Consider the following 24,979-nt stretch of genomic DNA (forward strand, 5'->3'; position numbering starts at 1 on the left):
TTTTCATATATAGTATAACAGTAGTGTAATCCTAAATTATATACATTTGTATGTTTTAGAGATGAAATTTTTCTCTATGCAATTACATTATTCTGTCTGTAGCTTTATAACTTTTTTTCCCCTCAATAATGTTTTTAGACTTATTCATGTTGCCATATCAAGTGGCTGCTCACTTGTGTGATATGTAGTTTTCCACTGTAATGATTATCCTGTATTTGTCCACTCTGTTGTTGTTGTGCATTAATTCCAGTTTATCCATTTCATTGTTGGTTAACATTAATTCCAGTTTTTGCCCATATTCCAGAGTAAGACTGGTCTATAACTCCAATTTCCCTGGTGGCCTTTATCAGATTTTGTTATCAAGGCTATACTGACTGCATTAAACAACTCAGGGAAACCAAGGATATTTTATCTGATAAGACTGTCCTTCATAAAAGAATAATTAAAGACCTTCCAACTTGAGCAGAAACTGAGGAAATTCATGACAGCAACATTGGCCTTACAAAAGATGCTTAAGGAAGTTCTACATCCAGAAGCAAAATAAAGAAAAGAAAAAGAAAACTATCATCACAAAAGCATGTAAAAGTTCAAATTCTTTTTGGAAGAACAAATACATAGAAGGGAAATAGAGGAGAATCAACCACAAAGATGAACAAGAGAGAGAAAAGAATAAAAAATATTCAAAAAAATCAGAAGAAAATTTTTAAAATGACAGAGGCCATTTCCCTATAAGTAATAACTTGGAATGTATAGGGAGTAAATTCTCTATTTAAAAGATACAGACTAACTGGGGTTGGGGTTGTGACTCAGTAGTAGAGTGCCTGTCTAGCATGTGGGAGGCATTGGATTTGATTCTCAGCACCACATATAAATAAATGAATAAAAATAAAGGTCTATCAACATCTAAAAATTAAAAAAAAATTTTTTTAAACATACAGACTAACTGAATTAAAAACCAAACTCAACAATATGCTGCCTATAAGAAACCCACATTATGCGTAAACATGTAGAGAAACTGAAAGTGAAAGGGTGGGAAATTAATATTCCAAGCAAACTGAAATCTAAAGCAAGTAGGAGTATCTATATATCTGACAAAATATATTTTAAGACAAAAACTGTAAGAAAAGACAAAGACATTCACATTATAATGATCAGGGGATCAATTCAACAAAATATGCTATAGTAAATCTATATGCACTTCATGTTGAGCACTCTATTTAATAAAACAAACCCTATTAGAATTAAAGGAATTGATAGACTCCAATATCATAATACTGGATGACTTCAGTATCCCACTTTCATCAGTAGAGAGATCATCCAGCAAAATATTCAACAAAGAAACATCAGAGTTAAAATATGCTGTAGATCAAATGAAATTCAACATTTACAGAGTATTCCATTAAACAGCTACAGAATACAGGTTTTTTAAATCAGTGCATTGAACTTTCTCTAGAAAGAACCAAATACTAGGCCACAAAACAAGTTTTAACAAGTTCAAAAAATTGAAATCATATTCTATATCTTTTCTGATCACAATGGAATAAATCTGGAAGTCAGCAACAACAGAAAATTATATGAATACATGGAGAATGAATAGCACACCTTTGAACAGTGAATTATTATTGAAATCAAAATGGAAATAAAAACATTTCTTGAAACAAATGAAAGAAACACAACATACCAAAACTTACAGCATGCCACAAAAGCAGTACTAAGAGGGAATTTTTTAGGAATAAATTTCCATATATTAAAAAATCAAAGATTTCAAATGAGTAACATAATGGTACATGTCAATGCCTAGAAAAGCAAGAACAACCAAACCCAAAATTAGTAGAAGAAAGGAAATAATGAAGATCAGAACAGAAATAAAGGCTTAAAAAAATGCAGAAGACCAGTGAAACAAAGAGTTGACAAATCTTTAGCTAGACTAAACAAAAAAGAAAGAAGACACCAAATAAGTAAAATTAGGAGTAAAAAAGGAGACATTACAGCCAATATCACAGAAATGTAAACGATCCTTAAAGGTTTTTATGAAAAATTATACCCTAACATGGGAAAGCTCAGAAGCAATTGATAAATTTCTAGGCACAAATAGCCTACACAAATTAAACCATGAGGACCTGGTTCCTAAATACACCAATAGCAAGTAGTGACATTGAATAGATAATAAAAAGTACCCCCCAAAAGATAAGTTGATGACTGGATACTTTCTTTGCTGAATTCACTCAAACTTTTACAGAGAAACTAACATCATTTCTTCTCAACTTTTTCAAAGAATTAAAAGGGACAGAATGAAAGCATTCTATGAGGCCAACATCCCTGATGAACACACACATAAAAATTGTCAACAAATATTAGCAAATTGAATCCAACATACATATTATTCATCATGACCAAGTTGGATTTGCCAAGGGATGCAAGAATGGTTCAGTGTATACAAGTCAATAAACATCACACATTAACAGAATGAAAGAAAAAAATCGCATGATCAAGACTGGGTTGTGGCTCACTGATAATGTGCCTGCCTGGCAAGCGTGAAGCCCTGGGTTTGATCCTCAGCACAACATAAAAAATAAATAAAGGCATTGTGTCCACCTACAACTAAAAGATTTATTTTTTAAAACATCACATGATCATCTCAGATGTAGGAGAAACCTTTGACGAAACTCATTATCCCTTCATGATAAAACCCAGAACAAACTGGGTACAAAGATTGTACCCCAACATAAGTGAGACTCTGTAATACTGAAAACATTCCCCCTGAGATCTGGAACAAGACAAGAATGTGCAGTCTCACTGCTCTTATTCAATATAGTAATGGATTTTTTTCCATTGTGATTTTTAATTGGTAGTTTTGAGTTATATATACCATTAGGATTCATTTTGACATAAAAGCATGGAATATAATTTGCTCTAATTCAGTCCCTAATACCTCCCTTCTCCCTGCCCTCCTCCTTCCCCCCTCCTTCCTCCATCCCCATCTCTCTACTAATCTTTCTTCTATTTACTTTTAGGATTTTTAAAAAATAGTTAATGTCTTGTGGATATATAAGATGGTATATATCATATATATGTATATGTATCTATATAAATAATGTATATGTGTTTGTGTGTGTGTGTGTGTGTGTGTACACAGAGACACACATATAGGAAAATTAGGTCATATTTATTATGCTATTCTTCCCTTATCCCATTCCTCCTTCCTCCCCTATAATCCTCTTCATCTCCTTCACTGATCTTTCTTCTATTTATATAGAATTCTCCCTGACGTTTTAGTCTCCCCCCACCCTACTTTATTTTGAATTAGCTTCTGCATATTAAAGAAAGTATTTGACCTTTAACTTTCCAAATCTGGCTTATTTCACTTAGCATGATAGTCTCTAGTCCCATCCATTTACTGATGAATGCCATAATTTCATTCTTTTTATGACTGTATAGTACTCCTTTATGAATACACCTCATATTACCTTGATCCTTTCATTTGTCGAAGGGTACCTTGGTTGGTTCCATAACTTGGTTATTATGAATTGTGCTGCTGTAAACACTAATGTGTTTGTATATGTATAGTAGGCTGATTTTAGATCTTTTGTATACACATGGAGAAGGGGGATAGTTGGGTCATATGGTGATTCCCATTCCTAATTTTTTTGAGGAATCTTTCCTATGACTTTCCAGAGTGATTACATTAATTTGCAGTCCCGCCAACAAAAATGTACAGGTGTACCCTTTCCCCTGCATTCTCACCAACACTTATTATTTTTGTATTCTTGATAATTGCCATTCTGACTGGAGTGAAATGAGATCTCAGTGTAGTTTTGATTTGCATTCCCTGATTGCTAGAGATAGTGAACATTTTTTTCATGTATTGGCCATTTGTATTTCTGCTTTGGAAAATACCAGTTTAGTTCATTTGTCCATTTACTGATTTGGGTTATTTGTTTTTTGGTATTAAGTTTTTTGAGTTCTTTAAATATTCTGGATAAAATGCCCTGAGGAACAGGTAGGAAAGAACTCCCACTTTGTGGACTGTCTTTTCATGCTCTTAATTGTTTACTTTGCTGTGCAGAAGCTTTTTATTTTTAATTTTTTAAATTTTAATTTATTTTTTATGAGAGAGGGTGTGACAGGTTTGGTCATACCAACTCTGGCCTCTTTTTTAAGAAACTTATTTATTTTGATTCCTTGTATACAAATGGGATACAACTGTTGATTCCCTGCTTGTACATGAAGTAGAGTTGCACCATTTGTGTAATCCTGCAAGTACATAGGGTAATGATGTTTGTTTCATTATTTTCCTTCCCCACACCCCTCCCACCCCTTTTTTTTCTCTATACAATCCATCCTTCCTCCATTCTTGCCTCCCTCCCACCCCCCGTTATGTATCATCATCCGCTTATCAGAGAGATCATTCGGTCTTTGGTTTTTTGGGATTGGCTTATCTCACTTAGCATGATATTCTCCAACTGCATCCATTTACCTGCAAATGCCATAAGTAATATACCACAGTTTCTTTATCCATTCATCAATTAAAGGACATCTAGGTAGTTTCCACAATCTAGCAATTGTGAATTCAGCAGCTATGAACATTGATGTGGCTGCATCACAGTAGTATGCTGATTTTAAGTCCTTTGGGTAGAAGCCAAGGAGTGGGATAGTTGGGTCAAATTGTGGTTCCATTCAAAGTTTTCTAAGGAATCTCCACAGTGCTTTCCAGAGTGGCTGCACTAATTTGCACCCCACCAGCAATGTATGAGTGTACCTTTTTCCCCACATCCTTGCCAACACCTATTATTGCTTGTATTCTTGATAATCGCCATTCATCCAGTGGTGAGGGAGGTATGCTAAAGTCACCTAGTATTATTGTGTTGTGATCTATTTGGTTCCTGGAATTGAGAAGGATTTTTGGAGGGCATAAGTGTTTATGATTGTTATGTCTTGCTGATTTATGCTTCCCTTAAGCAATATAAAATGTCGTTCTTTATCCCTTCTGATTAACTTTGGCTTGAAGTCTGCTTTATCTGATATGAGGATGGATACCCCCACTTTTTTACTGAGTCCATGTGCATGGTATGTTTTCTCCCATCCTTTCACCTTTAGTCTGTGAATATCTCTTTTGTATGAGATGAGTCTCTTGCAGGCAGCATATTGTTGGGTCTTTCTTTTTAATCCAATCTGCCAGTCTGTGTCTTTTGATTAATGAGTTCAGGCCATTAACATTCAGGTTTATTATTGAGATATGATTTGTATTCCTAGTCATTTTAGCTTATTTTTGGTTTTTAACTTGACTTGGCTTCTCCTTTATTTGGGTATTCCTTTAGGGTAGTTCCTCCCTTTGTTGACTTACATCATTGTTTTTCATTTCTTCCTCATGGAATATTTTGCTGAGAATGTTCTCTGGTGCTGGCTTTCCTTTTGTAAATTTGTTTAGCTTTTGTTTATCATGGAAGGATTTTATTTTGTTGTCAAATTTGAAGGTAAGTTTTGCTGAGTATAAGATTCTTGGTTGGCGTCCATTTTCTCTCAGAGCTTGAAAAATGTTGTTCCAGGCCCTTCTAGCTTTTAGGGTCTGGGTTAAGAAATCTGCTGATATCCCTATTGACTTCCCCCTGAATGTAATTTGATTTTTTTCTCTCACAGCCTTTAAAATTCTGTTTTTATTTTATATGTTAGGTATTTTCATTATAATGTGCCTTGGTGTGGATCTGTTGTAATTTTGTACATTTGCTGTCCTACACTCCTCTTGTACTTGATTTTCCATTTCATTCTTCAGATTTGGGAAATTTTCTGATATTATTTCATTGAATAGATTGTACATTCCTTTGGTTTGTTTCTCTGTACCTTCCTCAATCCCAATAATTCTGAACTTTGGCCTTTTCATGTTATCCCATAATTCTCGGAGGTTCTGTTCATGATTTCTTACCATCTTCTCTCTTTGGTCAACTTTGTTTTCAGGATTAAATAGTTTGTCTTCAATGTCTGAGGTTCTGTCTTCCAGGTGGTCTATCCTATTGATTATGCTTTCTGTGGAGTTTTTAATTTGGTTTATTGTTTCCTTCATTTCAAGAACTTCTGTTTGGTTTTCTTTTTTTTTTTTTTCTTTGCTTCCTGCATTTTCTCTTTTAACTGTTGATTGATGTGATCATGCAATGCCTGCATTTTCTCTCTTTGTCTCATCATTTGCTTCTCTGATCGTTCTGATTATGTACATTCTGAACACCCTTTCAGACCTTTCTTCTGTCATGCTGTCATTGGATTTTACCAATGTAGCATCTACGTTTGTTTGGTACACTGTCTTCTCTTGTTTTCTCATGTTGCTCTGTTATCTTCCCCTCTAGTAGTGCAAATCTGAGGTATTGCAGGTATTTCAGGGACTTATAGTGTCCCTGCAGGTTTCCAGTACCTCATTTTGAAGTGAGAGATAAATATTAGCAGCTCACCATACAAACAATATGCATCCTTAACTCAAATAGTCCCTTTTGAGATGTTAATCATATTGTCTTAATAAACAGAGAGTATGAGTTTGATTATTATCTACGTTTTAGCCAATTGGTTTGCAATAAGGATCATGATTTCTAAAGGTGGACAAAGAGGATGGAGAAGGGTGTAGGATACAATGTTAATGAGATAAGAATTGTGTCTATAGAGGTACTATGTCATAGGAGTAGTGAAAGTGGAATTAAAAGAAATTGGTTGTTAGCATGTGAAAAGGGAGAAAGAGTCTCCAAGGAGACAGATAGATAAGAGGAAAATAGAGAGGATGAGAAAAATACTAAGAAAAGAAAAATAGGAATAATAGTAGGTATAATAAGAATAATTATAACATTACTACTAATAAAAAAAATCTACAATAAGACTATACAGTACTGTTGAAAGCTCCTAGTGTTCAGTAGCCTGATGTCTGGAAGGAACTTGATAATGCAGTGACCCAAAAAGGATGTTGCCCCTCTAGGGGTGGTGGCCTCAGGTGCAGTATAATTCCTGCTAGTAGGCAGAGGCACCTCCACGTATTGGCAGATTGTCCTCCATAGCACAGGCACTAGACTGTTGCCGGGGGCCGGGCTGGTCTGGACCTGGGTCTTTGATCCTGCCTTCCTGGTGTGGAAGTCTTGCCTGGTGGTTCTGGGCTTGGCCTGTGTCCTATTTTTTTTTTTTTTAACTAGAGCTTAATAGTTATACATAGTATTTGGAATCATCCCAAAAAATCATACATGTATGAAATTCTATTTCAGTTGCTCCCCTTTTCCCTTTCCTTTATCCCTCCCCTTCCCCCCCCCCCCATCCTCCTCCTCCTTCCTCTACTCTTTTGGACTTCCTTTCTTTTCTCTATTTATATTTGTTTCTTTTTACTTATACACAAAGGTGAAATTCCCTATTGTATATTTTTGTGTGTACAGGATATGATTTTTAAAGAATTCATTTTGCATTGCCTCCCTTTTCCTATTCCACTACTCTGTTTGAGTCTCCTTCTACTGATCTTCCCTGTATGTTTTTGCTATCCTATCTTTCCCTCCTCCTTTCTTTTATTTTGCTCTAGCTTTCACATATGAGGGAAAACATTTGACTTTTGAGTTTCTGAGTTTGGCTTATTTCACTTAGCATGATGTGTTTCATTTCTGTCCATTTATCAGCAAATACCATAATTTCATTCTTCTTTGTGGCTGAGTAGAACTCCATTGTATGTATATATAAACCATAGTTTCTTAATCCATTCATCCATAAGCATCCTGGTTGATTTCACAATTAGCTATTGTGAACTGTGATACTATAAACATCAAGGTGACTCTATTGCTATAGTATGTTGATTTTAGTTTTGGAAGGACAACACTGAGGAGTGGGATAGATGGACCATATGGTGGTTTCATTCCTAATTTTTTGAGGATTTCCATACTGTTTTCCAGAGTGGTTATACTAGTCTGTAATCCTACCAGCAGTGTACAAGTGTACCTCCTGTTTCCCCACATCCTCATCAGTATTTATTGTTTGTATTCTTGATCATTGCCATTCTGACTGAAATAAGATAAAATCTTAGTGTAGTTTTATTTGCATTTTCTTGATTGCTAGAGATGTTGAACATTTTTTCCTGTATTTGTTTAACATTTGTGTTTTTTTCTTTTGAAAAGTTTCTGTATAGTTCTTTTGCCCATTTATTGATTGGGTTATTAGGGTGTGTGTGTGAGAAGTTTTTTGAGTTCTTTGTGTATTCTGTATATTTATCCCCTATCAGTGGAGTAGCTAAAAATATTTTTTCCTATTCTGTAGGCTTCTCTCTTCACATTCTTGGTTGTTTCCTTCACCATACAGAAGTTTTTTAATTTGATGCTGTTTCATTTATTAACTCTTTTTTTTTTTCCTTGGGTTTTTGGGGTCTTTTTGAGGAAGTCAGTACCTGTGCCTATGTGATGGAGTGTTGACCCTATGTCTTTTTTCTCAGAGTTACAAGGTTTCTGGTGACCTTTGATTTATTTTGGTTTCAGTTTTGTGCAGGGTGAGAGATAGGGTTCTAGTTTCATTTTTCTACACATAGTATCCAGTTTCCCCAGCACCACTTGTTAAAAAGGCTGTCTTTTCTCCAAGATATAGTTTTGGCACCTTTGACAAGTATTAGGTGGCTATAAGTGTGTGAGTTTATCTCTGTGTCTTCTACTCTGTTCCATTTGTCCTATTTTGATGCCATGCTGCTGCTGTTATTGCCTCTCTGTAGGATAATTTCAGATCGGGTATTGTGATCCTCCTGCATTGTTTTTCTTGCTCAGTTTTGTGCTGGCTATTCTCTTATTCTTCCAAATGAATTAACAGTTGTTTTTTTCCAATTCTATGAAGAATATCTTTGGTATTTTGATGGGGATTGCATTGAATCTGTGTATTGCTTTTGGTAGTATGGCCATTTTGATGACACTAATTCTGCCTATTCAAGAATGTGCAAGGACTTTCCATCTTCTAAAGTCCTCTTCAATTTCTTTCTTCAGTGTTCCATAATATTCATCACAGAACTCTTTTACCTCTTGATTGGATTAATTCCCAAGTATTTTGTTTTATTTTTTTGAGGTTATTATAAATGGGATGGTTTTCCTGATTTCTTCTTTGGCTGAATCATTATTGGATATAAGAAAGCTATTGATTTATGGGTGTTGATCTTATATCCTGTTACTTTGCTGAACTCATTCATGAGCTCTGAAAGTCTTCTGGTGGAGTTTTTTGGGTCTCCTAGATATGGGATCTTATAAAGAGAGATAGTATGACTTCTTCATTTCCTATTTGTATCCCTTTTATTCCCTTCTCTTACCTCATCACTCTGGCTGATGTTTTGAGGACATTGTGAGAGTGGGCATCCTTGTCCTCTTCCTGATTTTAGAGGAAATGCTTTTAGTTTTTCTCCATTCAACATGATGTTTGCTTTGGGTTTGTAATAAGTAGCTTTATGATGTTGAGGTAAGTTCCTACCATCCTTAGCTTTTCCATGTTTTGGATGTGAAAGGGTGCTGGATTTTATCAAAGACCTTTACTGTTTCTATTGAGATGATTTCACAATTCTTGTCCTTAGTTGAATTAAGTAGCAAATTATGATTTGTGTATGTTGAATAAGACATGGTGTGTTGTCTGCAGAAACTTTTTAATTTGATGCTATCTCACTTACTGATTTTTGGTTTTATTTCTTGAACTTAGGAATCTTGTTAAGAATGTTGGTTCCTGTGCCAACATGTTGGAGTATTGGGCCTATATTTTCTTCTCGCAGTTGCAGAATTTCTGGTCTAATTCCTAGGTCTTTGATCTATTTGAATTCACTTTGTGCAGGGTGAGAGACAGGGGTCAAGTTTCATTCTTCTACATATGGATGTCTAGTTTTCCCTGCACCATTTGTTAAAAAGTCTCTTTTCTACACCAAATGTTTATATAGTCATCTATATAAATATAGATGACTATATTTATAGGTGTTTGTTTGTGTGATTTCTCTTCTATTCCAATGATCTTCATGTCTGTTTTGGTGCCAGGACCATGCTGTTTTTGTTATAGCTCTGTAGTGTAATTTGAGGTCCCGTAATCTGATGTCTCCATCATTGTTCTTTTTGCACAGAATTGCTTTGGCTATTCTAGGTCTCTTATTTTTCCAAATGAATTTTAGAACTTCTTTTTCTAGTTCAGTGAAGAATGTCATTGCTATTTTGATGGGAATTACATTAAATCTGTGTAGTGCTTTTGGTAGTTTGGCCATTTTGACAATATTAAGTTCTGAAGTTGGACTGAAGTTTTCTTCACTTCATTTGTCTTTGTCTGGTTTTGGTATCAGAGTGATAGTGGCTTCATAGAATTCATTTGGCAGTGTTCCCTCTGTTTCTATTTCATGGAATAATTTAAGTTCTGCCTATTATGGAGGTCTTGAATCTCTATTGTCTTCTTGAATATCTTTCTTCAGTGTTTTAAAAATTAATTTGTAGAAGTCCTTCACCTCCTTCTTTAGATTAGTTCCCAATTATTTTAATTTTTTTAAGGTTATTGTGAATGGGATAATTTTCCTTCAGTAGATTCATCATTGGAATTTAGAAATGTGATTGATTGGTGTATGTTGACTTTGTATCCTGGTACTTTAGCATACTTCAGTGATGCAGCCACATCAAGGGTACACTCATACATTGTTGATGGGACTGCAGATTGGTGCAGCCACTCTGGAAAGCAGTATGGAGATTCCTCAGAAAACTTGTAATGGAACCACCGTTTGATCCAGCTATCCCATTTCTTGGCCTATACCCAAAGGACTTAAAATCAGCATACTACAGTGACATAGCCACATCAATGTTCATAGCTGCTCAATTCACAATAGTTAGATTGTGGAACCAACCCTGATGCCCTTCAACTGACGAATGGAAAAAGAAACTGTGATATATATACACAATAGAATATGACTCAACCATAAAGAATAATGAAATAATGGCATTTGCTGGTAACTGGAGGGAACTGAAGACTGTCATGCTAAGTGAAATAAGCCAATCCAAAAAACACAAAGGCCGAATGTCTCTCTGATACATGGATGCTGACTGCAGTAGGGGGGGGAGGATCACCAGATTAGGGCAGAGTTGGGGAAAGTGAAGAGGATGGCAATAGGAAAGACAGTATAATGAATCAGATATAACTTTCCTGTGTTCATATATGATTACATGACCAGTGTAACTCCATATTATATACAACCACAAAATTGGGAAGTTATATTCCATGTAGATATGATATGTCAAAATACATTCTACTGTCATGCAAAACTAAAAAAAATATAAAGTAAATCTGAAAAAAAGGTGAATATTTTAAAAAAGATGTCTTACATCTATGTTCATCAAGGATATTGGACTGAAGTTTTCTTCACTTCATTTGTCTTTGTCTGGTTTTGGTATCAGAGTGATAGTGGCTTCATAGAATTCATTTGGCAGTGTTCCCTCTGTTTCTATTTCATGGAATAATTTAAGGATAATTGGTATTCTTTAAAAGTCTGGAAGAATGTGGCTGAGAATTTGTCCAATTCTGGACTGTTCTTTTTTGGAAGGCTTTTGATAGCTGCTTCGATTCCATTACTTGATAATATTGATCTGTTTAAGTTTTCTGTATATCCACGGGTCAATTTGGGTAGGTATATATCTTGAGGAATTTGTCAATATCTTCAAGATTTTCTAGCTTATTGGAGTATAAATTTTCAAAACATTTTCTAATGATCCTCTGGATTTTATTAATGTCTATGGTGGTATTTCCCTTTTTATCTCTAATTTTGTTAATTTGCATCTTCTCTCTAGTTAGTTTGTCTAAGGGTTTATTCATCTTATTTATCCTTAAAACACAAAGTCTTTGTTTCATTGATCTTGTGTATTTTTAGTCTCAAATTTCATTTATTTGGGCTCTGATTTTAACAACTTGCTCTCTTCTGCCAATTTTGGTGTTAGTTCGTTCTCTTTGTAGGGCCTTAAGGTATAATGCATGAACTCAGTGCTATAAACTTAGAGCTGCCTTCATATTGTCCCAGAGATTTGGATATGTTGTGTTACTATTCTCATTTGTTTCTAAGAATCATCTTATTTCTTCCCTGATTTCTTTTCGTGATTCATTCATCATTCAAAAGTGTATTGTTGGAGGGGGCGGGGTGGGGCGCGGAGCGCGCATGCGCCACAGCGCCAGCGCTCTCCCCGGATCGTGAGGGGGCCTGAGCCTCTCTGCCGGCGCAGGCTCCGCTCGCACCAGCTCGCTCCCGCCGCCATGTCCGCCACTGTCGAGCAGGAGTTCGAGGAGCTGGACGCTCAGTGTCGCTGGCAACCGCTCTACCTGGTTCACTGAAATTAAAGAAAGTATGGAGAACAAGTGTAACACTGGAGATTTGAAAGAGTGGATTCACTGAAATTCGAAATGAGTCCCATGACTATCCTCATAGAGTGGCCAAGTTTCCAGAAAACAGAAATCGAAAGAGATACAGAGATGTAAGCCCATATGATCACAGTCGTGTTAAACTGCAGAATGCAGAGAATGATTACATCAACGCCAGCTTGGTTGACATGGGAGAGGCACGGAGGGGTTACGTCCTGACTCAGGGTCCACTTCCCACTACGTGTTGCCACTTCTGGCTCATGGTTTGGCAGCAGAAGTCCAAAGCAGTTGTCATGCTGAATCGAATTGTGGAGAAAGAATCGGTTAAATGTGCACAATACTGGCCAACGGATGACCGAGAGATGCTGTTTAAAGAAACAGGATTCAGTGTGAAGTTTTTGTCTGAAGATGTGAAGTCTTATTATACAGTACACCTACTACAGTTAGAAAATATCAATAGTGGTGAGATCAGAACAATCTCTCACTTTCATTATACTACCTGGCCAGACTTTGGAGTCCCTGAGTCACCAGCTTCATTTCTCAATTTCTTATTTAAAGTGAGAGAATCTGGCTCCCTGAACCCTGACCACGGGCCTGCAGTGATCCACTGTAGTGCAGGCATCGGGCGCTCCGGCACCTTCTCTCTGGTGGACACCTGTCTTGTTCTGATGGAAAAAGGAGATGACATTAACATTAAACAAGTGTTGCTGAACATGAGAAAATACCGAATGGGACTTATTCAGACACCAGATCAACTCAGATTCTCTTACATGGCCATAATAGAAGGAGCAAAGTGGATAAAGGGAGATTCAACTATCCAGAAACGGTGGAAAGAACTTTCCAAAGAAGACTTGTCTCCTGCTTTCGACCATTCACCAAACAGAATAACTGGCAAGTACAATGGGAGCAGGATAGGCCCAGAAGAAGAGGCTCCGACCAGTGAGCGGTGCGCAGGGCTCTCCTCGAAAGTGCCGGGCGTGGCGGAGGACAGCGGCAGTATTCTACGGAAACGTATTCGAGAGGACACAAAAGCCACCACTGCTCAGAAGGTGCAGCAGATGAAACAGAGGCTAAATGAGACTGAACGAAAAAGAAAAAGGTGGTTATATTGGCAACCTATTCTCACTAAGATGGGGTTTGTGTCAGTCATTTTGGTTGGCGCTTTGGTTGGCTGGACTCTATTTTTTCAGCAAAATGCCCTATAAATAAACAGTTTTGCCCAGCAAGCTTCTGCACTAGTAGCTGACATTGCTGCATTAATCACATAGGTTTGTCTGTTAGCAGCAAACGCCTCATACCCCAAAATGGTGCAGTAGAACAGACAGCAAGCCTGACAAGTGGAACTTAACCCAAGCCCAGCATCTCAGGGCTCTTCACTGCAGGTGCCTCTGAAACCCAAACTGTAAACAGTTGTCTAGAATAAAGACCTTCGTGCCTGTTAAGAGTCAGTACACTGCACCTGTATGCACACGCGGCACACGTGATATCTTACCCGACCAACACTGAGAGATCCTTTATCACAAGGATTTGATTTTGAAGGCTATCTGGATTTTAACCTGCACTTGATACAAGCAATAATTATTGTGGTTTTATTACATTATTAATGGAAAGAAAATGACCTTTAATGTGTGTAATGTATAATGTATTATGGACATGGGCATCAACACTTTATATTCTTAACCATTTCAGGGTTAATATATTTTATAAGTACCTATTTAATCTTACTTTTGTAGTTAAATGTACTTTTTAAAAGTTCAATTTGAAAATGTTACCATTAAAAAAATAATAATAAATTGTAAAAAAAAAAAAGTGTATTGTTTAATCTCTAGTGTTGGAGTTATGTCTGATTTTTTATCTTGTTGTTGATTTCTAATTTCATTCTATTATGTTTTGATAGAATGTAAGGAATTATCTCTAGTTTTTTGTGTTTGCTGAGATTTGTTTTGTGACATGAAATATGATCTATTTTAGAAATTGTTCCATATGCTACTGAAAAGAATTCGAATTCAGTCATTGATGGATGGAATATTCTATAGGTATCTGTTAGATCTATTTAATTAACAGTACATTTTAGTTCTGAATAATCTTTATTTAGTTTTTATCTTGGTGTTCTACCTTTGAAATTACCCAGTATTATTGTATTGTTTTCTGTTTCATTTTTAATATTGAGAAAGATTTGTTTTATATATATAGATGAACCATTGTTTGATGAATCAATATTTACAACCATTATATTTTGTTAGATGAATTCCATAAATCAGTATGAAGTGACCTTCTTTGTCTCTTCTGGTTAATTGCAGCTTGAAGTCCACTTTTTAGTGTTTATGACTTCTAATCACATGGTATATATTTTCCCATCCTTTCACCTTTATTCTGTGGATGTGTTTGTCTATAATATGAATCTCTTACAAATGACATGTTACTGGTCTTATTTTTTAATTCAGTCTGCCACTCTATGTCTTTTGATTAGAGTTAAGATCATTTATATTCAGTGTTGTTATAGAGATGATTTTTATTTTCTGCCATTTTGATTCATTTGTAATGTTTAATTCATACTTTATTTTTCCTTTGACTATTCTTCTAGTGTAATTTATCTCTATGCTGATTTTCTATTTTTTCATTTTTTTCTTCATGAAATATTTCATTGAGTATGTTTTATAGTACAGGCTTTGTGGTTATGAATTCTTTTAGTTTCTGCTTATCGTGGAAGGTTTTTATTTCATCATCAATTCTGAAGAATAATTTTTCTGGTATAGTAATCTTGGTTGGCACACACTTTCTTTTAGAATTTGATATTTATTATTCTAGGCCCTCCTGACTTTTAGGGCCTTGGTTGAGAAATTGGTTGAAATTTGGATTGATTTACCTCTATAGGTCATCTATCATTTTTGTCTTGCAGGTTTTTAAATTCTAGCCTTATTCTGCGTATTAGGTGTTTTCATCATAATGTGTCTTGATAAGATCTCTTCTGATAGGCTTTTTTATTTTTTGGAGTTTTATATGCATCTCGTATTTGAATTTGCATTTCATTCCTAAGATTCAAAAAATTATCCCATATTATTTCATTGAAAAGAGTGTGCCTTCTCTTAATTTGTATTTCAGAGCCTTCATCTACCTCAATTATTCTTAAATTTCATCTCTTGATGGTATCCCAAGTTTCTCGAATATTCTGGTCATGATCTGTTAACATCTTTTCTTTATGGTCAACTTTATTTTCATGATTATATACTTTGTCTTCAAGGCCTGAAAACCTATCTTCAAAGTGGTCCAAGCTATTGGTGATGTTTTTCATTGAATTTTTAAGTTGGTTTGCTGAGTCATTTCCAGGATTTCCATTTGGTCAGGATCTCTCTTTTTATTGAAGTGATCTTTTATTTCACTGCTTACATCTTCTTTTAGCTTGAACATTTTAACTATGAACTTTCTAAATTCTTTCTCTGACATTTCCTCCCTTGTGTTGTTGAAGAATCAGTTGTTGATTTGTTATGGGCTGTTTGGGGTGGTTTGTTCCTTTGCTTTTTCATATTACATGTATGTCTGCCCATCTAATGGGATGGTTATCACTTCTTCTTTCAAGTAAGAAACTATTTCACAAATTTCTTTCTCTTAAGAGCCCTGGGTTGGGTGAATATCCAGGTATTGGTACTTTAACTCAGTGGGTAGCCTCTGCTGTTCTCAATATTAGCACCACTTCAAGAGAAGCCACTGAACCTTATTTACTACAGTCACTTCACAACCAAGCCATGTACTATTCAACCTTATGAGAAGTTAAACTTGTTGCTACTGTTCTCTACAATTCCTCTAATTCTGGAATAAACTCATTCTGGAATAGGAAAAAAAGTTATTTACTAAATACAGTAAAACTGCTATAATATATGGAGACTCAAAGGGGAAAGAAAAAAAAATTGGTCAAAGAGAGAGAAAAAGAAAATTTAAAAAATTATATACACCAAGTGTAAAAAGGAGAAAAAAGATGGATGGTGGAGGGATTTGAGGGATTTTGAGGGATTTGAGTATGTAATGTAAGAAGGAGAATAGGGAGTAAAAGGAGCAGGTATAAACCAGAGCTAGGAAAACAAAATAGAATGATTTCAGTCAGTGCTTTAAGCCATTAGAATAAATACATTTTAATGAGTGGAGAGTACTATTATGATTTAGATGTGGTGTATCCCAAAAGCTCAAGTGTGAGACCATGAAAGGTTTGGGGAAGAAATCATTAGGTTATATCCTTACCATAATCAATGGATTAATCCTCGATGGGATTAACTGTGTGGTAACTGGAGGCAGGTAGGTTGTACTCAGAAGTGGTTCATTGGGGAAATGACTGTCAAGGTGCTATTCCAGTATCCCAAATAAAAATTCTGGGTTCTTTTGAAGCAAAAGACAAAGAATTTATTCTGGCCAGGTCTGAGAAAGCAGAAAGCAAACTGTTCCGTAGTCTCTGACACCAACGTAGTGTTGACTGTGGCTTCAAAGCTAGAAAATCACATAGGAAGGTTGGGGTAGAGAGTGGCAGTTACAACCACATAAAACGGTTTTCTTAGAAATCATCAGTACATGGTCAGAAGGGCAAGCTTACATTTTACAAGTTAAGGATATTGTGATCAGGGTACAAGTGGGGTAGGGTGGAGGTGTTAGCTTCTATGTGAGTGGGCTCATGAGGAAAAGGGGTCCCGATTTTATACAGGTTAAGATGTCTGAACAAAATGGGGTCAGGTTGGCTTAATTTTTAAATCAGCCCATTGCATGACTGTGGGGTATATGTTTTATATCTGGAGAATGGACTCTGTCTCTCTGCTTCCTTATCACCATGATGTGAGCTACTTCCCTCCACCACCCTCTCCCACCATGATGTTCAGCCTCACCTCAAGCCCCAAGGAACAGACCGGACTTCTACGAACTAAAACCTCTGAAACTGTGAGCCCTCAAATAAACTTTTCCTCCTCTATTATTGTTCTGGTCAGATCCTTTTAGTCATAGCAAAAAAAAAAAAAAAACCAAAAAACACTAAGGGGGACCCCAGGCCTCCTCAGTCCTATTGTTGGACCATCAGGGAGTCATCTGAGCACAGGGACCTTTGAGGGGACAGTACAACTTCCAGTGGTCCTCCTTGCAAACAGTCCCCTTGACTTCAGTCTTTTCTGTCCACAGCCAAAGCAAGCAGAGGTGGACTGCCCTTTTTCCCAGGAGCCTCATTTTGGGTTGACCTCCTATAGTACAGCCTCTCGAGTCACTTAAATTCTTTTGCACTGTTCCCTCTTCCTTTTAATTTCCTCCTGAACTCAATTGTAAAAAAAATCTTAATGACTATTTTAAGAAGATTGTTCAGAGTATTGTCAGGTCCTAAGGGAACTCTGTGGAGTTTCCTTCTAATGTCTGAAGCTAACTGGGTTAGCATATCACAATAACTGATTTCAAGACGCACTACAGACCTGTAGTAACCAAAACACCATGATACTGGCAAAAAATAAAAAAAATAAAAATAAAAAAAATAAAAAATAAAAAAATAAAAAACAGGCACAAAGAACAATGAAACAAAATAGAGATCCCAGAAATAAATCCATGGTTCTACAGACAAGTGACTCTTAACAAAAAGTACCAAAAATATCCTCCTCCTCCCTCTTTCCCCTCCGCTTTCTGTGTCTGTGTGTCTCTGTGTACACACAAACATATCTGTGATATTCCTACATTTTGCTCTTGAAAGTTTGTTGCTTTTTAGTTTCAGTCTTCTATGTATGGATATCTAGTTTGCCCAGCTCCATTTGTTGACGACACTGTCTTTTCTTTAATGTATGTTTTTATGGTACTTTTGGCAAAAATCAGATGGCTATCGCTTTATATGTTGTCTCTGGGTCCTGTATTCTATTCTGTTTCTACATGTCTGTTTTCATGATTTTTTAAAATTATTTTGGTTCTGTGTATATTTTGAAATTGGATATTGTGATGACCTAAGAATTGCACTTTTTGCCTAGGATTATTTAGGTTGTTCAGGTTATATTTACTTCTTTATGAATTTTCAGATTATTTTTTCTAGTTCTGTGGAGAATATCATTGGTATTTTGATGGAGTTTGCATTGAATCTATAGATTGCTTTCAGTAATATAGCCATTTTAGCTATTTTAAGTTTCCTTTCCATGAACATAGGAGGTCTTTCCACCTTATGGATCTTTTTCAGTTTCTTAAGTTTTCTGGAATTTTCACTGTAGAGGTCTTTCATCCTTTTGGTTAGATTGATTTCTAGGTATTTTATTTTTTAAGCTATCATGAATGGAATTTTTTTCTCATCAGGTTTATTGTTGGTGTGTAGAAAAGTTATTGACTTTTGTTTGTTGATTTTTTTTTTTTATCCTGCTACTTTGCTGAATTTATCAGGTCTAAAAATTTTTTGGTAGCGTCTTTAGAGTACTCTAAGAATATGATCTTGTCCTCTGTAAACAGAGATAATCTGAATTCTTCCTATTTGTATTCCTCTTTTCTTTCTCTTGATTAGTCGCTTTGGCTAAAATTTCAAGTACTATTTTAAATAGAAGTAGAAAGAGTGGACATCTTTGTCTCATTCCTGTTTTTTGAGGAAACACGTTTGGTTTTGCTCATTAAGTATGATATTGGCTTCAGGTTTGTCATATATTGCTTCATGATGTTGAGGTAAGATCTTTCTAAATTTCTTTGTGGCTTTTATCATGAAGGGATATTGAGTTTTGTTAAAGGCTTTTCTGCCTCCAGTGGAATGATTATGACTTATCCTTGATTCTGTTTATGTGGTGTATTGTGTTTATTGATGGATATGTTGAACTGTCTCTGCATCCCTGGAATGAAAGCAACTGGGTCATGGTTTGTGATCTATTTAATTTTTTGTGACATCATTATCTGGTACGGGTATCAGGGTGATACTGGTTTTAGAGATTGAGTTTGAAAGTATCCCTTCCCTTTGTATTTCATGGAATAATTTGAAGAGCAGTTGTGTTCTTTAAAGGTCTGGTACATTCAGCAATGAACCTGTCTGAACCTGGTCTTTTCTTTTCTGGGAGACTTTTTATTACTGCTTAAATTCCTTTGTTTGTTACTGATCTATTTGTATTTGTTATACCATCTCAGTTCAATTTTGGTAGGTTATATATATCTAAATATTTTTCCATTTCTTAAAGATTTTCCCGTTTATTAAAATAAAATTTGTTGAAGTAGCCCCTAATGATTCTCTGGATTTTAGTGATATCTGTTGTAATACTCCAATCTTTTACTGTAACTTCATTAATTTGAATCTTCCCTCATTTCAATTTTTGGTCATTTTGGCTAATGTTTTATCACTCTTTTTATCTTTCCAAAAAAACCAACTCTTAGGTATATATTTTTTATTTTTGTTTTAGTCTCTGTTTCATTAATTTCTTGTTTGATTTTTATTATTTCTTTCCTTCTACTGGTTTTGGGTGCTGTTTATTCATGTTTTTCTAAGATTTTGAGATGCATTATTAGGCTATCAAGTTGAGGTCTCTGATTTTTTTAAAAAATGTAGGCACTCATAACCATAAAATCCCTCATAGAATTGTATCCTACAGATTCTGGTTTATTGTGTTCCCTTTTTCATTTGGTTCTAGGAATTTTAAAATTTTATTCCTGATCTCTTCAGTTGTTCACTGACCACACAAAAGTATATTGTTCAGTCTCCATGTATTTGTAGTTTCTCTGGCTGTTGATTTCTACTTTCAGTCAATTATGATCTGATAAGATGGAAGAAGTTTTTTTTTGTATTTGCTAAGGTTGTTTATGTTTGAAAATATGATCTGTATTGGAGAAAGTTCATTAGGTTCTAGAAAAGGTGTGTGCTCTATCTGTTGTTGGATGGAATATTGTCTACATGTCTGTTAAGTTCATTAGATCTAAATTATAGTTAAACTCTGTTTCTTTGCTGATTTTTTTTTTTTTTCATCAGAATGGTCTTTCTATTAGTGAAAGTGGGTATTGGAGTCACCTTCTATTTTTGTATTGGAGTTTATGTCAGGTAGTATTTGTTATATGAAATTGTGTATTGACATATGGGACGTAAATATTTACAAATGTTACATCTTCTTGATGGATTACTTACTAGGATGTGGTAACCTTTGTCTCTTCTAATTTTGGATTGAAGTCTTTTTCAGATATGCGAATAGCTATTTCTGCTTGTATTCAAAATGCATTTGCATTGAATAGCATTTTCCATTTATTCACTCTCAGCCTGTGCATGTTTTTAGTCAGTAAGGTATTTCTTGCAAACGGCAAACAGTTGGATCTTGTTTTTTAATCTAATCTGCCAGTCTGTCTCATTTGGCAAATTATGGTCATTTAAATTCAGGATTATTATTGAAAGGTAAGTACTAATTTCTGGCATTTTTGTCATTTCCAATGTTTGATTTATTTCTAATTCTCGTTTATCTGTTCTTCTTATGAGAATTTATTTTCCTTCCCATGCTCACTTGCTTATGTTTATCTTCCTTGTTCGTACATAGGATTCCTTTAAATATCGTCTTTGCTTGCTTAATGGCCACGAATTACTTTAGTTTGTGCTTATCTTTCAAGGTCTTTATTTCTTTTTTTTTTATTTTAAGGCATAATTTTACTGGATATGCTAATCCAGGGTGACAGGTTTTTTTTTTTTTTTTCAGTGCTTAAAAGATCATTCCATGCTCTCCTGACTTTTAGCAGTTTGCTGAGAAATCTGCTGTCATTCTGATGGTTTTGCCTTTGTAAGTGATTTGGCATTTCTCTCTTGTAGCTTTTAAAATTCTTTCCATGCTCTGTGTTTTTGACATTTTAACTATATGCTGAGGAAAGGTTTTTTTCTGGTCATGACTATTTGGGGTTCTAAATACAACTTGTGTCTTGATGTCTATCTCTCATTCTTAATATTCGGGAAATTTTCTGCTGTTATTATTGCATTGGGTAGGTGTTCTGTGCCATTGGTGTATATCACTACTCCTTTTTCAAGAACTGCGAGCCTTAAGTTAGGTATTTTAGTATTGTCCCAGAGTTCTTGTTTATTCTGTTCATTTTTTTCTTTATTACTGTCTTATGTTCTGCTTCTTTCACCTTGTCATCAAAGCTGCAATTCTGCCTTCTGGTTTATATAGTTGATTGGTGAGACTTTCAACTGAGTTTTTTTTTAATTTAATTTATTTCAGTTTCATTTCTAAAGTTTCTGCTGGTGCTTTTGCAGAATCTGTCTCTATTGAAAATTTTCAGTTATATCCTGTATTGCCTTTCTTAGTTGCTTATGTGTCCTGGGTTCATATAATAGTCATTTTGTTGCCACCTGCAGCAGTGAGACCACAGGAAGGAATCTTACACATACAATAAAATGCTAACACAATAAACAACAGAAGTATTAACTAGAACCCTATAATGCCTACCCATTTTTTACCCCATTGTACAATATCTTTAAAAAACGTAATTACATCAGCAACAGCAGGCACCTTGACTTTAGTAGAATTTACTAAGATTGTTTGGGCTCGTAGTGATCTGGTGAGATTATCAAACTGATAGTTCCAAGATCCATTAAGCACAGCACTAAATTGTCTTGATAAATTGGCAGCCCTGCTATAATTATGGTCCTGAATAATGTCCAAGACATCCTGATGCAGCGTGGTCCATCAGAATATCCACTTGTTTGTCAAGACAACACCACAAGCAGGTCTTCCACATTAGCTAAAACTGGCATTGGGAGGTACCTAGGAACTTGAGGAAAAATCATTAAAGGAAAACTACTATTCCAACATTGAGTTAAAAAAAAACAACATGAGGAAGAGTGTACTCTAAAGTATGATTAAGGATGAACGGTGACAAGACACATAAGGAGGGAGGGACAAAAGCCATCCTGTAACTACAGATCAGAGTTGTAAGGTGTTTCAATCAGTGGAATGATCAGGAGAAGAATTATCATGTTCATGTTCACTGTTTTCAATCAGTAGGAGTCAAATTTAAATTACTCAAAGACTCGAGCATACTTATGATAAATGGTGCCTGAGGTCCATATGTCATAACTGCCTCTTTAAAGTTTTTAATGGTTTTAAAATCTAATGGTTGATGGCATCTCCATCCATCCTGGTCCTCAAATATGGGCAGGTTCAACGAACTCTGGGGTTCCCTGCATTCCAGGGCGTCTAAATGCTTAGAAAGATCCTGAATGACCTTGATCAGAGGATCCCCCCATGGTGGTGCCGAAGGCTGAATCTAGCCTTCCCCTACCTTTTCTCCTTGTTTTTCTTAAGTTATCTGAGTAATTACTTTCTAAGTCACTACCACTCAATTCTTCCTTACTTTGTTCTCTTTGTTTAATAGATTTTCGCTCTTGTACTTTCCTAAGGCTTCCGCACTTTCAGCGACACTTCTCTGGACGCTAGGTTTATATGAAGTTAAACATTCCCAAATTGCCACATAGGAAATGCTCCTTTAGGAAGAGGAACCCCGTTTTTCTGTCGCTATTAGATCCTGTTTATGAAGATCCCATTGTGGTACATTAAGTAAGCCTTCCTCTATAAACCATGGGCTCACTTTGCTAAGGTTTGAACATATGACTTTACAGTAGATTCTTTTACTGCTGTACCATTGCTCATTAATAAACCCTTTATGACTTTGGTCATCTCATTCTTTCAGATTTCCAACCCCTTTATGAATTCTTTTCCTTCCCTTGCCCTATACCACTCTGGCCAGACTCCCACGAGATTCCTCAGTTTACCCACCATGCCGATGATGGAGGAGGACTGGGAATGAACAGCTTTACTTTCCCTCACCTGCGAGGTTCCTCAGTTTACCCGCTGTGCCATGATGGAGGCGGGCTGGGAATGAACAGCTTTACTTTCCCTCACCCTACTCCTGTGAGGTTCCTCAGTTTACCCGCTGTGCCATGATGGAGGCGGACTGGGAATGAACAGCCTCTTTATTTTTCTCCTTCCTTCCTATTTTTCTCTTACTTTCCCTCACCCTTAACCGCCCCCGCCAGACTCCCGCAAGGTTCCTCAGTACTTACCTACCTTGCCGAAGTCCCTGTACGGCCACCACTTGTTGCTGCCTGCAGCAACAGGACCGTGGGAAGGAATCGGTGGTGGACTGGGAATGACCAACTTTTTTATTCTACTTTTGGGGGACGCTTCCTTGCATGCTTCTCTTTGCAGGTCTTGCGGGCTGAAGTGCAGGGTGAAGTGCTGGTCTCACGTGGGCGCCCCCAGGAGCCCAGCGTTTCTGCATCTTCCTCCTCCGAGGCCTCACTCAGAAGGTTCCTCCAGTGCTTGCACATCAAGGGCAGGGGAGGAGGCGGCTGCAGGCCAGCAGGTGGGCGCGTCCTGCTCCCCCGGGCAGCCCATGGCGGGGGGATGGGTGGGGGGGTTGGTTGTGTAGCTGGAAAAGTGCCTGCTGTGTCGCGACCAGCTCGCCCACACGGTTATCGCTGTGCCAGTGCCGCCTCAAGCGTGAGCTTGCTGGGGCTGCTGCATGTGGCCGCCTGTGCACATTTGAATTCTCTGTCCTTCATTTCACCCACTTCATTATCTATGGATTCGGTTTTTCAGAGTTATGAACTTTTAGAGGTGTCTTGTTGACTTGTTTCCTGTGTTTCTGTGTTGAGATTCTTGTATCTCTTAGGATGTATTTCTCTTCTATTTTGTGAGGGTATTTTTGGTGAGCAGTTTTCTCTTTTCAGTGTATTCTGAGCTTGGGCTGTATCTGTTCCACTCAACCTATCAAAGTGTGTGTTCTGTCACTACCACCTCTTTGAAAGTAGAGAATAACTACCACTTAAGAGTAAACCATATACCAACATTAATAAAAACATTATAGATGATCTCTACAACCCCACTAATCAAAGTGAAGGGAGTATAACAGTATAAAATAAACTGATAAATTAGATATTAATGATAGAATAATTAATGCTGAATGTGTGTGTGTGTGTAAAGTATGGGGAGAGAAATAAAAGAAAATGTGAAGAGAAAGAATGGCAAAAGAGAAGGAAAGGAAATACAATGAGAAGAAAGAAAGGAAATAACAAAAGAAAAATCCAATAAGTTCCATAAAATTAAATAGAAATATGAAAAACAAATCATGAGGGGAAACAAAACAAATTACAAAAAGGCAAAAACAAGAAGAAACCAAAGAAAGAAGTAAGAATTTTCCTTGCTAACATAATTTAAATGGAGATACTTGTTTCCCAGGCTTCTAATTTTAGAATTGGCCAGCTATTAGGAGGTCTGTGGGTTGCAACTACAATTGAGTTTGTTTCTTCTCAGCTTCAATGTAAATAGCCCACAATTGTTACAAAAGTCTGTATGCTGAAATGCACCCCTCTTCATCAATCAGCAAGTTTCTGAGGGAAAGTTAGCTACTGCAGGGGTAAATTCACCCTTAATAGCTGTTATTTTGTGCCTAGAGATGGGGGGTGTAGCTATAGAAGGAGACACCCACCAAACCTCCCCATTGAGGACCCTGTATTTTACCACATCCCAGTTCCTGAGAAATTTAGTCTGTTTGCTCAGGGGCATGTCAAGTGTCCCTTATAGTGATAGTGAATCCTCCAAATATATCTGAGTGTGGGAGGGGTGGCTGACTGGTAGGATCTGTGCTGGGTTGGGGAATTGCAACTTGAAACTTTTCACCAGGCCTAGCTTTAGTACTCAGTACCCAATTC

The 24,979-nt window shown here is 36.3% G+C and overlaps 2 protein-coding genes across 14 annotated transcripts in view; both read left to right on the forward strand.

Moving 5' to 3' along the window:
* The window catches only part of DOCK3 (dedicator of cytokinesis 3), a 726,815-nt gene that overhangs the window by 291,422 nt on the left and 410,414 nt on the right, over nucleotides 1-24,979 (forward strand). The gene's annotated exons all lie outside the window — the stretch shown is intronic.
* On the forward strand, nucleotides 12,177-14,108 carry LOC306638013 (tyrosine-protein phosphatase non-receptor type 2-like). Its single transcript, XM_079101061.1, has 2 exons — nucleotides 12,177-12,297; nucleotides 12,366-14,108. The coding sequence occupies exons 1-2, from the start codon at nucleotides 12,229-12,231 to the stop codon at nucleotides 13,536-13,538; spliced, it is 1,242 nt and encodes a 413-aa protein (XP_078957187.1). The 5' UTR covers nucleotides 12,177-12,228; the 3' UTR covers nucleotides 13,539-14,108.

This window comes from Sciurus vulgaris, assembly GCF_902686455.1.
Source record: "Sciurus vulgaris genome assembly, chromosome: 10".
NCBI lineage: Eukaryota > Metazoa > Chordata > Mammalia > Rodentia > Sciuridae > Sciurus > Sciurus vulgaris.

Excerpts from the sequence above, each read along its gene's own strand:
- LOC306638013 (XM_079101061.1), top strand. The coding sequence starts at position 12,229 with ATGTCCGCCACTGTCGAGCAGGAGTTCGAGGAGCTGGACGCTCAGTGT. Across the intron at positions 12,298-12,365 it reads GCTGGCAACCGCTCTACCTG|GAAATTCGAAATGAGTCCCA; the intron begins GTTCACTGAAAT and ends AGTGGATTCACT.